The sequence below is a fragment of the Phoxinus phoxinus genome, assembly GCF_949152265.1.
Source record: "Phoxinus phoxinus genome assembly, chromosome: 25".
Lineage (NCBI taxonomy): Eukaryota > Metazoa > Chordata > Actinopteri > Cypriniformes > Leuciscidae > Phoxinus > Phoxinus phoxinus.
Window position 1 is genome coordinate 17,315,634 of NC_136900.1, and position 16,607 is coordinate 17,332,240.

Consider the following 16,607-nt stretch of genomic DNA (forward strand, 5'->3'; position numbering starts at 1 on the left):
ATAACTATCATGTTTTCACAGCGCACACAACACCTCTGCACTTACACTATCTCTCAATATAGGGACAGGAGACTTGTCAGTCAGAAAAACAGTAACTTGCACTCAGACATTTTGTTGTAAATTTAAAAGTAATGCGTTACTTTACTAGTTACTTGAAAAAAAAGTAATCTGATTACGTAACTCAAGTTACTTGTAATGCGTTACCCCTAATATTGTATATGACTACAAGTATATGATTGGAAATAGCTGTCTGCAAGCAATACCAATATTTTAATCCCTGAAATGTTTATATGGCAACAAAGAGTGAGGAGGGATGCATAAACTGCTTTGACTAGTATTACAAGTTGGTCATACATTTCTGGTCATAACTTTTTAAAGTCAGTTGCATAATTAAATTAAATTGGTCCAATTAAGACTGATTTAAGAAAGTATTCCTTTTCAATGAATAAACTCAACATTATTGAAGAGGAACATTGACATTATTAACAGCAGCCAAAACTAGGCCATCTCTGCTCACGTTATGCATATAAGGCAACATAGATAGGGTTGCCAATAAAACAAACTGCTATCATTACACATGGTGTGCCAAACAAAGAGGATAATCAGAGTCCCACCTTTTCATGGGGTCTCAATCCGCTTCCAAATGAACTCTGGCGTGGTTCGACTGAAATATGAATGCGACACGGACCAAAGACATATGACTGATTGAAAAACACGACGTGATGTCACATGATGCAACCCAGAATGCTCAAGCATACCTGGTGTCTCTCATCATACAATGTTGCCCATTACCGGCATCAGAAGCGCATCTCCTTGCAGCAGATCTTCATTTGTGTGCAGTTCATGGTGCTGTTTTGACTCCTTTACACATTTTATAAGATCTTCGTGAATTTTTAACTAGTAAAAATAAACCATCACATGTACGCACAAAAAATGAGCACATTTAGCCCAACACACAGTGTACATCGTAAAAGCTGTTTTTTCTTTTTTTTGGGGGACTAAAAAGTTAGAAAATTTTATTTTTTGATCAGGATCAAAAGGACCAAGCAAACTACATGACACATACAAGACACAGTTTTAACATATTTGCATAGTACAACTGGCCCCTGATCCTGCCCTGCAGGCACATCCGGTAAACCCACATACACACAAATGCATTTCCTTTTAATCAAAATTTATGAAAATGTCTAACATTATTCTGTGTCTACTTTCAATTTCATTCTTATACACTATAAATTCAGTCTGACACATTTCAACTCTCTTTGATTTCTCAAATCAACATGAACACTGTGTTTGGGTGAAACCTAAATTAAATATTTTTTAAGAGTTATATCCAAAAACAAGTACATTAACTCTTTTCAGAACTAACTTTGTTTTTTCCTCTTTTGTTTTTCCATAAAATGAAGAGTTCAAGCGTATTTTCTTTATTCTCTTCTCCAGATCGAAGATGTGATGATGACGAAGATAGTGATAGCTCTCAAAACGAAAGGTTAGTCAAAAATTGTATTTGCTTGTTACTAAACCATTTTTTAAGATAGTTAATTGTACATTTATTTAGAAATACATATTTTATGCTTTTATAGCCTAATGTATTTTTTGTTATGTACAAAAAATTGGAAATTTATTTGGTAACAATTTACAATAAGGTCTCATTTGTTACATTAACATTAACTAACAATGAGCAATACATTTGTTACAGTCTTTATTAATCCTTTTTAACATTAGTAATTAACAATACAACTGTTTTTTGTTTGTTCATGTCATTTCACAGTGTCTAATGTTAAAAAACATACATTTTGATTTTAATAACGTATTAGTAGGCTAAATGTTGAAATTAACACGAATAAATGCTGTAGAAGTTGTTCATTCTTAGGTCATGTTACCTAACGTATTAACTAATGGAACCTTATTAAAGTGTTACCATTTATGTTAATTTATAAATATATATTTTTAAAGTTCTTTACATTTGTATAATATTTAAAGTAAAATTAAAAAAAAAATTATCATACAAAATAAAAAAGTCAAAAATAATAAAAAATAAAGGTTTAATATAAAATGGGAATAAAAGGGAAAGCATGTACATGAAAGGACATAAACTGAATAAGATAATAAAGTGCAATCAGTGAGGGTTTTTCGAAACAAACATAGCCTAAATTTTTGTCTTTATAGTGAGCAAATGAAGGGAGCAGTTCACAGTCATTTAGAGGAGAGCATTCGTCCATACATTGATCTGATCGACACACTGCGGTCAGTTGGCATTCACAAGGACTTGGCATTACCGACTATTGCAGTGATCGGAGACCAGAGTTCTGGGAAAAGCTCGGTGTTGGAAGCGATTTCTGGAGTTGCATTACCCAGAGGAAGCGGTGAGCAGTGTTGGGAAAGCTATTCAAGAAATGTTACTAGCTAAGAGTAGTTTACTCTATAAAAAAGTTAGCTAAGTTGAAAACTACCTTTCAGAGAAAACTAGCTGGTTACACTACAAGCTTGGAAAAAAATAGCTTGCTTTACTGAAACTACTTAATTTTCATGTGTAGCCTAATATAGTTGAAATTGTAGCTAAGCTTAATCAATAAAATAGCTTCTACTGAAAAGCTATTTAGAAAATAGCAACGGTATCTATAAATTTCAATGACATTTCTGCCCATCACTTGCAGTGAAGACTGTTTACATTCAAATTGTTTATGCATAGGCCTATTGTTCTTGTAACATTATCAGTTTTCGAATCATTTTTAACTGAACTGTGTTTGCTATAGGAATCGTCACCAGATGCCCACTGGAGCTGAGGCTGAAGAAGGTTACTGGTGGAGTCAACTGGAAGGCTGTTCTGTCCTACCGTAAGAAGAGAATTGAATTTGTGCATTCTTCATTGGTTGAAAGACATGTTGAAACAGGTTTGTAAAATTACTAGCAATCTTTTTGGGCTAAATAAAGTGTTCAAAGCTTGTAAAAAATATTGCCTATGCATTAAAGGGATAGCTCACCCAAAAATGAAAATTTTGTCATAATTTACTCACCCTCAAGTTGTTTCAAACCTGTATGAGTTTTTTTTTCTTCTGTTGAACACAAAAGAAGATATTTTGAAGAATGTTGGTGATCAGACAGTTGCTGGACCCCATTGACTTCCATAGTATCTTTTTTTCCTACTATGGAAGTCAATGGGGTCCAGCAACTGTCTGTTCACCAACATTCTTCAAATTATCTTTTGTGTTCAACAGAAGAAAAAAAACTCATACAGGTTTGAAACAACTTGAGGGTGAGTAAATTATGACAGAATTTTCATTTTTGGGTGAACTATCCCTTTAAGAGCCAAAGTGGTTGAGACTGAGGGAACATTAGTGTAATATAGAAACTACCAAATAAAGTATATATTTAACATTAAACACAAAGTTAGGCCTAAAAAAGATACTTAGTCACACTTTTACAGGGTTAAATCATTATCGGTATTAATGTATTAAGGGACGTTCACAGCAGGACGATAACGAGGCCCTAATGATTGTTTTAAAAATCGTTCTACATATCAAAGAATAGCACACCACAGTAATCCACACCACAACTACAACGATAACGACAGATAAACGATATAATTGGAACCATTTCAGAACGATTTTTTTCCAGCTGATGAAAAACTTTGACAGCCACTCAGAATAGGCTATTCCGCTTTAAAGAGCTTGAGCATTTAAAGCGGCAGAGGACAAACCTTGTAACGTGTGTTTAGAATAAGCAGAGTTTTAAAGTAGAGTTTGGTAACGCAACAATAACTAACAATATTGTTTATATTAGTTCATTAATAAATCTTTTAAATATTGTTTAGAATAAGCAGAGTTTTAAGGTAGAGTTTGGTAACGCAACAATAACTAACAATATTGTTTATATTAGTTCATTAATAAATCTTTTAAACCAACATATTTTCATTTATTAATAAAACTAAAACATTCAAATGTGTTACAGCCCAGAATGAGCTGGCAGGAAGTGGGGTAGGAATATGTGATGAGCTCATCACTTTAGAGGTCATGTCACCAGATGTGTGTGACCTCACACTGATCGATCTACCTGGAATTGCCAGAGTCCCAGTAAAAGGACAACCAGAGGATATTGGAAACCAGGTGAGCAGCATAATCTGATTTTACAAGTCACATTCTGTACCATACCAGTTTTAAAACTTTGTCTTATGTCTTGTAGATTAAAAGTCTTATTACAAAGTTTATTGAGAAGCAAGAGACTATAAACCTGGTAGTGGTCCCTTGTAACACTGACATTGCAACAACAGAAGCATTAAAAATGGCGCAAGAAGTAGATCCTGAGGGCAGAAGAACTATCGGTAATGTACTCTCACCAAATAACTTTGATTTATGAGCACCTCTGTCAACAAATGCACATTTTACTGTTCTTAACTCTTTTTTTTTACTGATGTATTACTATTATGTAGGTATTGGATAGTACAACTATTATGTAGGTATTGGATAATCTTTTATGTCGACCCCTAGTTTGTTATGCTGGGTGATAAAATGTCTGACATTCTAACTAAAAAAGTCAGTTTTATCACCTTTTTTACTTGCGTTGTATACTTCTGACTATAGGCACACTCAGACATTTTGTATGCAAACATGTTCAGATGATACTGCCCTTGTGGGTTTAATGAATCAAGGTAATGATGTGATCTATAGAGGAGAGGTGTGATGAAAATGTCCTAAAATTGAATGTGGAGAAAATTGAAAATCAAGTTGATCATTGATTTTAGACGGAAAAAAGAAGTGATAGCCTACTACCAATGACAATTAAAGGTCAGAAAATAGAGATTGTTCAGTCTTGTAAAAATATTGGCGTCCATTTGGATAGTAAATTAAAGAAACACGCTGACCTTTTGGGACTTTAGCTTATTCACCGTATCCCCCAGAGTTAGATAAGTCCATCCACACCCTTTTCATCTCCGTGCGTGCCGTAACTCTGTCTGACACACCCCTGACGCATCACTCCGCCCAAGTAGCCTTCTGAGAATATAGTTACCAGTATGTATACGGTTAGAAGACGGCTGTGTCTCATGTGACCTTGTTATTTGTACATGCGGTGACTATACAAATCACAACATGTAAATAGGAAAATGTTGGCGTTATTTTGTCACTTATTGGGAGCAGTATGCTAGCTGGAGCCGTTTACCTCCAGTCTTTGTGCTAAGCTAGGCTAGTGGTGGGTGCGTCAGACAGAGTTACGGCACGCACAGAGATGAAAAGGGTAACTTATCTAACTCTGGGGGATACGGTCAATAAGCTATAGTCCCAAAAAGTCGGCGTGTTCCTTTAAACTGGAAGAAGAACGGTGAGACTGTTTTTTAGAAGGCACAATCAAGACTATTTTTTTTGAGGAAGTTGAGATCCATTGGATCCGTAGGAAGCTTCTTCATGTTTGTTATCAGGGAATCATGGTCAGCGTTTTGTTTTATGCAGTGCTCTGTTGGGGATGCAGTATCACTGTAGATGTTAAAAATAGGATTAATAAACTGATTCGAAAGGCTGGTTCGGTTATTAGCCTTAATCCTGATTCACTTAAGGTCATTGTGGAAAAGAACAAAAGGGCAAAATTAAAAATTATACTGTTTTACAAAGGTCATCCACTACACTGTATCTTTAGTGGACTTAAAAGCTCATTTAGTGGAAGATTAGTAATGCCTCAGATCTCTACAGAGCGATTTAGAAGGTCTTTTTTATTCCTACTGCAGTTAGGTTTTTTAATGAAGTCGTGTAATTTTTTGTATGTATTGATAGTTGTTCTTTTTATGTTCAATTGTCTATTTGTGTTATTTGTAATGTGCAATAGTGGCAAATGAGTTTCCCCTTACAGGAATTAATAAGGTTTTATCTTATTTTTCATTCTCATTTCACAGCTATTTTGACCAAGCCAGATCTCATTGACAAGGGAACAGAGAAGAACATCATGGACATTGTCCACAACAAAGTGATTCCTCTCCACAAAGGTTACATCATGGTGAAGTGTAGAGGACAACAGCAGATCGACGAGAACATTCCTCTGGAGGAGGCGACACAAATAGAGAGAGATTTCTTCCAAAACCATGACCATTTCAGGTTACAGTCTGTTTTTCTAATTTAACTTTGTGTTCCCAAAAATGATTCTAAAAGACTTGATTCATACTGTTTAGGTCAGATTTTGTTTCAATTTCAACCAGTTTTCTACACTCACACAGTGGGGTTTACAGTGATGCCGCAGAAGAAGTTTTTGGTTCTCCAAACTAAAGAACCTTTCAGTAAACATACTTTTTTTTAGTGTGAAGAACATTTTATACACTAGCATCTTTTTTTCCATAAAGAACCTTTTATTAAAAATGTTCCATGGATGTTATATTCTTAATAGCTGGTTACAGCTATTACCTTACAAAAAGTGTTTTGTCATTTTTAACAGATGCCTCTTGAATGAGGATAAAGCAACTATTGAATGTCTTGCTGTCAAACTGACACAAAATCTTGTTGATCATATCAAAGTAAGTTTTTTAATGTCTCACTCTAAAGGCCTGTTTACACTGAACATGAATTTACTGTAGGTGCATTGCAAAAATGCAGATAGATTGCGAGACTATAATAAATCATGTTTTTTTCCATGCCAGAAATCACTGCCACAGCTCATTGACCAGATAATAACACAGTTGTGGGAAGTGAAGAATGAGCTCAAGGAGTGTGTGGCTGGACCGCCACAGGACACTAAGGGAGCCAAACAGTTCCTCATTAAAGTAGGATCTCAAGTCATCACATCTTCTTGCTTCTGAGAATTATCATTTGGAGTTCAAGCTGCTAGAACCCTATTGTGTTTGAACCCTTTTGTCCTTATCTACCGGCTCTAAAATTATATTGTCAGAGATAGTCCCAAATCTCATCACTGTTCAGGCACACGTACACACCACTGTCTGACAATAGGTGGTGCTATGGTTATGGGAGAGTTCATGATTGAAAAGCTGCATCTAACACCTTTTATTGTTGTTGTTGCATCTAAATAATTTTCTCACCCAAATGTCTTTTTCGAGCTCCCCAGAGACAACACTTTTGCTGTAAAATGATAATGTACAATAACATGTTCATGTAACAAATATGATCTCTTTATCACAGATCCTAACAGGATTCAATGATCAAATCAACTCCTTATCATCAGGGGAGCTGATTAATGCAGACAATTTGTTTGTCCAGCTTCGGGCTGAATTCAAGAAGTGGAATGATCATCTTAACCGTACAAAGCCAACCTGTCAGTATATTTTTAACATTAAATGTGCTATAACCCTGAATTCACTGTTGTTGGGATTTAATAAGAAAGTTAAAGTTAATTTAATGAGAAATCCATCTTGTTCCTAAACAAGTTTGCAGTTTGAAAGAGTTTAGCCAGAATTACAGAGGGAGGGAACTGCTTGGTTTCAGCAACTACAGTGCGTTTGAGTTGGTTCTGCGGGAGCATGTGGCCAAACTTAAGAAACCAGCCATTGAATTGCTCATTGCAATCAAAGGTACCATCACACATCTGATCTCCATTATAAAACCAAATGATTAGATCACAATTGAATTAATGTTTAATAGCACATCTATATTGTGAAACTTGTCTTTTTGATTTATGTATTTCTCCTGAAGCCATCATCCTCAAGCAATTAAAAGATGTGTCCTATAGATGTTTTCAGAACTACCATGTACTTCAAAACATCACTGTGGTAAATATTGCTATATTAATCCCCCCCCCCCCCCAGTTATTTATTTTGGGATGAAATCCATTTTATTGGCCTAATGTCATTGTTTTATTGTTTGTTTTTGCAACAAAAAATAGAAAAGAAAAAAAGAAAGAAAGAAAAATGACAGTACAATGTTGCCTTTCTGACAAAAAGTTAAACAGTAGGTTCTCTTACGAGAGATACTCTCGTACTGCGTTGTCGTAGCAACGCATTGGGGAAAATCCTTTTCCACGAGAATACTGAAGCAAAAAATTATCCTTAATTTTGTATCTATGTAAAACGCTTTGCCACAGCATACAGACCTAGGCGAGACAGCTCGCGCGCCTATTGGCTGCTGTGCGGCAAAAGCTTAAGCCAATCGAGCGAGCCCTTGAGTGACGTCACACCCAATGAGGGCGCTTCGCGCCCTCCCGCGTCACGTCCCGCCGAAACGGGCGTGGCTTAGGGCTATATATTCCGCTCACAGGCTTATGAACTCTGATTTTTTATCCTTCAGCGAGGACAACTCATCGCTGATCCGAGTGAAGAAGCTGCGCCGTCTAGAGAGCACCTCAGCGGGAGAAGTCACGAGAAGCTGCTGGCACCGCCGCCTTCGTCGCCTTCCAGCTGCGCGTTCCGGCGCCTATATATCCTTTCACTTATTGAGTGTGTGTGAGGTCGCCGGCGCGACTCACACTTATTTCTCTGTTGTATCTCAAGCGGCGTCTTTCTCAAGATGCCTCTTTGCGGTTCGTGCAAACGGACCACGCTCAGCGACGGGGACCGCCACGTGATATGCGCTTCCTGCCTGGGCGAGGAACACGCGGCTATCGCTCTTGCGGATGGCGGCTGCCATCACTGTGAACTACTGCCTCTGGCGACTCTGCGGACTCGCCTGGCGTCGTTCCAGGAGCCCGTGTTCTCCGCTGTTGTGCCGCGCCGTAAAAAGCGCCGTAAAAAGCGCCGTGCACAGCGGAACCCAGAACCTCCGGCAAGCCACCCAAGTTCGCCGGCGCGCCCGCGAACTGTGTCTCCGGCTTCCTCAGCGTCGATACCCGACGGACAGCGACCGCAGATTGCCGCCGCTTCCGTCGACGACATCGATGACATCGACATCGACGCCATGCTGAGGGACGAGGACTCGTGCTCGGTTTTGGCTTCCGGCAGCGAGGATTGGGCGAGCTCTGCGGATCTCGCGCCCCCTGCCCCCACGCCAAAAGGAAAGAGAGCGAGCATCGAGGCGGAGCTCATGCGCGTTCTCACTCAAGCCACGGCGAGCCTTGGCCTTGAGTGGGTTTCGCCCGAGCAGCCCGCTAAAAACCGGCTGGATGGCTATTTTCTGCCTGGGGAGAAGTCGACGCCTGTCTCAAAGCCCGCCCCCTTCCTTCCTGAGCTTCACGAGGAGGTCGCGAGAGCTTGGACTTCCCCGTATTCTACGAGGACGAGGTCATCTGTTTCTCTAGCGTTCTCCGAGGTCGACGACGCTAAGAACAGAGGTTACCTTTCCCTCCCGCCGGTCGAAGAGCCTATCGCGGCCCACTTATGCCCACCCTCCGCTGGACGGCGGGCTAAGATGGCGCTGCCTTCAAAGGCTTGCCGCACGACGTCATCCCTGCTCCGTCGCGCTTATGCCGCCAACGGACAGGCCGCGTCAGCGCTGCACTCCATGGCGACGCTACAGATCTTCCAGGCCGATCTCCTCCGCAAGCTGGACGAGAACGGACCCGATGCGATCTGCGTGGCGGACCTGAGAAGCGCTACAGACCTGGCTCTTCGCGCTTCGAAGTCTGCAGCCCAAGCCATCGGACGCAGTATGGCGGCGATCACCGTGTCTGAGAGGCACCTCTGGTTAACGCTCTCAGACATGCCAGAAGCAGAACGGACCGCGTTCCTCGACGCCCCGCTCTCCCCTGCTGGCCTCTTCGGGACTTCGGTGAAGGACTTCACCGACAGGTATGCGGAGGTGCAGAAGGCGACCCAGGCTATGAAGCACTTCCTGCCGAAGCGCTCCAGCTCTGCAGCAGGCCGTGCGAAACCGCCCGCTCAGAGCTCACAGCCGAGACCGCCGCCCAGCTCCTCATCTCAACGCCGCCAGACCCAGAGCTCGAGACCGCGCTCTCGCTCTGCCGGTCGCCGCCCCGCGCCGCGTGGCCCGCGACAGAAGGTAGCGTTGAAGCCAGAGCCCCCGAAGACATCCTAGCACTGCTAGGGAAGCGTCGGTGTTCAAGTCCCGCTGCGGCCGGACCCTCACCGAAGCTCACCGCTCGTGCAGTCCCAAGCGAAGCGATTGTACCTGCGATCATTGCAGCCAACAGGCGTGTCTCACTGGCCGCTTGCCTGCACACAACAGCCGTTTTCACGGCTACCCAGATAAATCCATTAAAGAGTGCATTTTCTGGTGTCCCGGCCACGGCCGATGGTGTTTCTTGTGTAGTAAATCTGCCCGCTGTAATGTGCACATCCCTACACACAAACACGGCCCCACACACAGGGCCCGCGCACATAAAATCGACTCAGTTCGATTGCGCGTTAAAAGTAGCTCACGTGCCCACTACCCAGTGCCCACTAATGCTACCTCCTGCTCATCGCACGGTTTCGCTCCGCTCCGGCGAGCGATGCTACAAAGGTGGTAAACGTGCCCGGTCCCCAGTGCCCGCGTTCCCACACAAGCATCACGGTTCCTACGGAACCCGTCCAGCCCTCCCTCTCCCGCCTGAAGGCTGTCGAGGGGTCGAGCGCGGACATTCTGCCCGCTTTCATAAGCGCGGCCCCGGCCTCAGATGTTGCGAGCGAGACATTGCAAATGTCGCAGCTCGCGAAAGCCGCTGTATCGCGAGTCGATCAGAGCGCGCTTTTCACTCAGCCCCTAGCTACACGTGCAGATGCATGGGAGAAGCTTCCCGGGGTTTCAAAATGGGTGATAAACATCATAAAAGAAGGCTATTCGCTACAGTTTCGCAGACGCCCTCGCCGCCACGCGGCGCGCGTCGAGACTTCGGTAGATTCGAATGTAGCACATCTACTTCGAGCCGAAATTCAGAAACTTCTGAGGAAAAGGGCTATCGAACCTTTATCTCAGGCTCAGAGCGAAGGGGGGCTTTACAGCAGATACTTCCTGGTACCCAAGAAAGACGGGGGTCTCAGACCCATACTAGATCTGAGGCAACTGATCAGAGCGCTTGTGAAACGCCAGTTCAGAATGCTAACGACCAGAAAAATCCTCGCGCACGTTCGCCAAGGAGACTGGTTCGTGTCAGTAGATCTAAAGGACGCGTATTTTCAAATACAGATTGCGTCACGTCACAGGCGATTTTTGAGATTCGCCTTCGAGGGCCAGGCATACCAGTACAAAGTCCTGCCGTTCGGCTTGTCTCTAGCACCCCGTACATTTACGAAGTGCATGGACGCAGCACTCGCTCCCCTCAAACTGCAGGGTGTTCGAGTGCTGAACTATTTAGACGATTGGCTCATTCTAGCCCAATCTCATTCAGAGATAGTGGCGCACAGGGCCCTGCTGCTGAGTCACCTCGAGAGTCTCGGTCTCACAGTAAACTGGGAAAAGAGTTCGCTGTCCCCCAGTCAGAATATTTCTTTTCTGGGACTGGAACTGAACTCGCTGTCGATGACAGCGCAGCTGTCACAACAGCGCGCGCTGCGCATCCAGCGCACAGTCAGCTCATTTCGCTGCGGCGCTGTTCTCCCTTTAAAGAGCTTTCAGAAAATGCTAGGTCTGATGGCCTCAGCATCTGCAGTACTGCAGCTGGGTCTGCTGCGCATGCGCCCGCTGCAGATATGGCTCAAAGGGAGGGTGCCATGCAAAGCATGGGCCACCGGTCGGCTTCGCCTCAAGGTCAATCAAGCTTGCGTTGCAGCCTTGAAACCATGGAGGTCAAAAGACTGGTACCTGTCAGGTGTAAGCCTAGGGACTTCCTCGAGTCTGAGGGTGGTGTCTACGGACGCATCCAACGCAGGATGGGGAGCGCTGCTCGAGGGCAGACCGCTGTTTGGCCTTTGGTCAGAGCGAGAGAAGCTCTTCCACATAAACTGCCTCGAGATGTTAGCGGTGTGCAAAGCGCTCACTCGCTTTCGTCCCCTGATTATGGGCTGCCATGTACTGATACGTTCAGACAACATGTCAGTGGTGTCATACATAAATCGCCAGGGCAGCCTCAGGTCCCTGTCAAAACGCCTCCTGATATGGGCGCGCTGCAACCTCCTTTCACTAAGGGCGGCGCACGTGCCGGGGCACCTGAATGTTGGACCAGACGTACTGTCCAGGAACCGCGTTCCGGCAGGAGAATGGTCATTACACCCACACACAGTACAACTGTTGTGGAAGAGATTCAGCAGAGCGGAAGTGGACCTCTTTGCGTCCCCAGAGAACGCTCACTGTCTAGAATTTTTCTCGAAAAGCAAGGACGCGCTGGCTCATCAGTGGCCACGCCGCCCCCTATATGCTTTTCCCCCTGTCTCCCTCCTGACCCAGGTGGTGGAGAGGATCAGGGAGGAAGGATGCTCAGTGCTGCTAGTAGCGCCGCTCTGGTCGAATCAACCCTGGTTCCCAGCTGTGATGCAGTTAGCCAGCACCGCCCCGTGGCCAGTGCCTCTGAGGAGAGATCTACTCTCTCAAGCGAGTGGCTCGATTTGGCATCCTCACCCGGAGCTATGGTCCCTTCATGTGTGGGCCATCAACGGGTATCCGCTGACCTCCCTCAGGGAGTGTTAAACACGATCACACAAGCTAGAGCTCCGTCTACACGGCGGCTCTATGCGTCTAAATGGTCTGTTTTTTCTGGCTGGTGCACGTCTCGCGGCGTGTCACCCCCAGACTGCGGAGTGACAGAGGTTTTGTCCTTCTTACAAGAGATGTTGGATAGCGGGAGATCCCCTTCCACACTCAAGGTATATGTGGCGGCTATAGCGGCTTTTTCTGAAACCGCACACGGCCAGTCCATAGGAAGGAACGATTTAGTCATTCGGTTCCTTAAAGGAGCTAGGAGACTTAATCCACCCAGACCTCCCACAGTTCCCATTTGGGACCTTTCCACGGTGCTGGACGCCATGAAGGGTCCTCCTTTCGAGCCTCTTCAGGAGATTGATATGAAACACTTGTCACTCAAGACGGTGTTTCTCCTGGCTCTCGCTTCAGTGAAGCGCGTTGGGGACTTACACGCGCTCTCAGTGAGCGCGTCGTGCATGGAATTTGGGCTTAAAGGGATAGTTCACTTTAAAATTAAAATTCTGTCATCATTTACTCACCCTCAAGTTGTTTCAAACCTGTATTAATTTATTTCTTCTGCTGAACACAAAGAAATATATTTTGAAGAATGTCAGTAACCAAACAGTAGTCTGTACCCATTGACTTCCATAGTAGGAAAAAAAAATACTATGGAAGTCAATGGGTACAGACTACTGTTTGGTTACTGACATTCTTCAAAATATCTTTCTTTGTGTTCAGCAGAAGAAATAAATTAATACAGGTTTGAAACAACTTGAGGGTGAGTAAATGATGACAGAATTTTAATTTTAAAGTGAACTATCCCTTTAATGACTCCAGAGTCGTGCTCAAACCTAAGCATGGTTACGTTCCAAAATCCCTAAACACACCGTTTAGGGCGCAGGTTATTTCCCTGTCTGCCCTTCCGGTCATCGGGGATAATATGGACGAAAACTTAATCTGCCCGGTGAGGGCATTGAGAGCTTACGTGTCGCGCTCGTCTGCTTTCAGACAGACAGAGCAGCTTTTCGTTTCGTTTAGTGGGCGTCTCAAGGGACTGGCCACTTCGAAACAGAGCCTATCCAGATGGATAGTGGACGCTATAGCTCTAGCGTACGCATCCAAGGGCATTCAGTGCCCTTTGGGTGTTAGGGCGCACTCCACGAGAAGTATGGCTTCTTCGTGGGCTTGGTCGAGTGGGATTGCCTTACAGGATATTTGTATGGTGGCAGGCTGGGCCTCACCGTCTACATTTATCAGGTTTTATAACCTCGAGGTACCCGCCTTACAGGCCAAGATATTATCGGTTTAAATAACCGTATTTGTTAGACTGACATTTCAGTCGTCTATTATGGCATTTTTATGCTGAAACTGCTAAGCGCAGTTAATTCTGTACTGATCTGCTATGCGCAGTGTATTCTGTACTGATCTGCTAAGCGCAGTCAATTCTATACTGATCTGCTAAGGCAGTCATTTTTGTGAGAGATGGTGGTTAGAGCCCACCTCTTTCAGGATTCTCTGTGAGTCCTACAGGTGATTATGTACTATATGAACCCCAGCTCAGTGCTCTGGGTCTATGGTGTCGGATCACTGCACACACAGCGTCTTACAGGGTGTTCCCCAATGCGTTGCTACGACAACGCAGTACGAGAGTATCTCTCGTAAGAGAACGTACTCGGTTACTAACGTAACCTCGGTTCTCTCTAGAGAGAGGAACGAGTACTGCGTTTCCTGCCGTGTATGCGCTCTGGTTGTTTCGCTGTTAAAAATCAGAGTTCATAAGCCTGTGAGCGGAATATATAGCCCTAAGCCACGCCCGTTTCGGCGGGACGTGACGCTCACGTCGTTGCACACACTTAAGACTCTTGTTCATCTAAGGAACACAAAATGAAGATATTTTAAATTAAATCGGAGAGCTTTCTCTCTCAGCTGAGCAACTACCACTACCACAAGTTCATAAAGAGATTTAAACCTCTCCGTATGAATTGAGCAGTTTAGTCTACATTTTTTGAAGAGTCACAATCGTTTTATATGATGGACAGATTTCATACATTTTATTCACAATTCATCAACTCGCACATTGGTTATAAACGAATGCTCAAGCATGATTGCTTGATGTGCAAGAACCAATGAGGTTCATTCTTGTGTTACGCAGCACGTTTAAGCTTCCGCAAGAAAGGTTGAGCTTCTGTTTATGTTCCCTGATCAATGTTTATATGTGAAAAAAGCTTAAATTCAGTGTCTGTTGATCATTTAAAGCGATCGTGTCTCTTCAGAAAATTTTGACTAAACCGCTCTATTCAGATTATTTTTACGATCTCTTTCTGAATTTGTCAAAGTGGTAATGGTAGGGTTTTTAATGATATAAGGGTGAGTAAATGATGACAACATTTTTATTTTTTTGATGAAAATATCCATCTTTGCAATGATAATCAACATTATGCCACAAATGCTTTTAATTTAACTTAATTTGTACTGATCTCGAAACATCCCTTTAATCAGGTTCTCTTTCCTCTGTATTTCTTTATTTGAAACCATAGAACAAAATCTACAATATTCAGTCAAGTCAGGAAGACAAAACGGAGCAGAGGATCTTGGAGCAGTTTGACATGGAAAACGTGATCTACACTCAAGATCCCATCTACTTGAAGTTCTTGAATGAGATTAGCCAAGAGACATTTTCAGAAGATCAGTTACCTGTCTTTGACATTAAGAGCAAGTACAGTGAAATGCTCCAGGCATATTATGAGGTAGATATTTTTTCAGTAACAAATATAATTGTTTTGCTCCGAGACTGAATGGACTGCAGTACTTGTGTGTGGATGTTACTCTTTGTTTTCTTTCAGATTGTGGTGCAGCGAATGGCTGACCAACTGCCCATGATGATCTCATTTTTCATGTTGAAGCAGACTGCTCAGCTCCTGTCTACTGACATGTTGAGTTTACTGGATGGGGCAAATGTGAGCGAGCTCCTGTTTGAGGACTCTGAAGTTGGTACAAGACGCAGATACCTACAGGCTCGCTTGGACCGTTTGACTGCTACTCAGGAAACACTTAATGATTTTATTTGAGGGACCTACTGACTTGTCATGTCTGTTTTTGGTTGGAACAAGTCTTGTGATTTCTTGATCTCCTCATGTGTTCTTCTACTTCTTTTGATGTCTCATGGCGGTTGGAAACCACCTTATGGTGCATATTCCACCACCTACTGGGATGGAGTGTGAGGTGTTGATATCAAGAGGGGGACATTTTTAAAACCTCATTAAATTTCATAATATAACTGCAATTTTCAGGAAATGTATTAGAGTTTTATGACTAGAACTGTTTAGCACATTCAGTAATCTCAGAGAATTAATGCCATCAGATTTTAACTCCTCTTTTAACTGGAGTCTATCTCAGTCAAATGCCCTACTTTTCACATGCTCTATGTTTCTGGAAACACAGTGATTACACTGACTGGATTCGTGTTTTTCTATCATCTGGATTAATTGATTAAGAGTAGAGTGTAAAATTTTTAACTAAGATACATCATTCTTTCTATAACCATAAGTAGCTCTTACATGGGCAACTTTTTTTTATGTATATTATACAAATATCGTCCTTTGTTTCCTTTATGCATATCTCTTGCCACACCTTTCTGAAAGCTACTTTAATTAAACCTTTAATTTACTCTTCTTTCAATGGTATGTATGTATGCTTAAGAGCCTGTTTAATCAGTTGGCATATTCTGTATAAACTTTGTAGTAATTCTATTAATATAATTATCGATTATTCTACAATAATCAATTGATGATGTAATCAATACACAGTATACCCCTTTTAGAGAATGCCTTGTGGTTGTGGAACACCAATCCACTCCTGCCTCTAAATGCCTTTTTCCTGTGATCAATACAGCCAGATGTTACACCATCCACTCCCCCATAGTGATACTTGCTCTAATGTTTGTTTATATAACTTTAATTTAACTTCAGGAGTTTTTTCTTTTTTTTAACTACATACTGCTGTGCTCTCACTTGTATTGTTCGTTCTTGCAGGAAATCCATAACTAGGGTTGGGTGTCATTTGGGTTTTTTACAATACCGGTGGCAAATCGATATTTTTAAACCGGTACCAGTGCCTTTTTTAAAGAAAGAGCCACAAAACAATGGTGAATGACAATAAAGAAAAGACATCTTGGTGTTATGTGGAGGATGG

At 42.7% G+C, this 16,607-nt stretch overlaps 1 protein-coding gene across 1 annotated transcript; it reads left to right on the forward strand.

Annotated features, from left to right (window-relative positions):
- Positions 1 to 1,218: 1,218 nt before the first annotated feature.
- Positions 1,219 to 16,445, forward strand: LOC306994048 (interferon-induced GTP-binding protein Mx3-like). Its single transcript, XM_079604337.1, has 13 exons — positions 1,219 to 1,489; positions 2,170 to 2,366; positions 2,757 to 2,894; positions 3,952 to 4,106; positions 4,183 to 4,321; positions 5,882 to 6,080; positions 6,415 to 6,493; positions 6,617 to 6,739; positions 7,113 to 7,245; positions 7,358 to 7,501; positions 7,623 to 7,699; positions 14,954 to 15,163; positions 15,260 to 16,445. Exons 1-13 carry the CDS (start codon positions 1,401 to 1,403, stop codon positions 15,482 to 15,484), a joined length of 1,908 nt encoding a protein of 635 aa, XP_079460463.1. The 5' UTR covers positions 1,219 to 1,400; the 3' UTR covers positions 15,485 to 16,445.
- Positions 16,446 to 16,607: the final 162 nt, after the last annotated feature.

What these genes read in the sequence shown, in the direction of transcription:
- LOC306994048 (XM_079604337.1), top strand. Translation starts at nt 1,401, where the DNA reads ATGAAGAGTTCAAGCGTATTTTCTTTATTCTCTTCTCCAGATCGAAGA. An exon ending in CCAAACAGTTCCTCATTAAA is followed by an intron (nt 6,740 to 7,112) that starts GTAGGATCTCAA and finishes TCTTTATCACAG; the next exon opens with ATCCTAACAGGATTCAATGA. An exon ending in TAACCGTACAAAGCCAACCT is followed by an intron (nt 7,246 to 7,357) that starts GTCAGTATATTT and finishes TTCCTAAACAAG; the next exon opens with TTTGCAGTTTGAAAGAGTTT.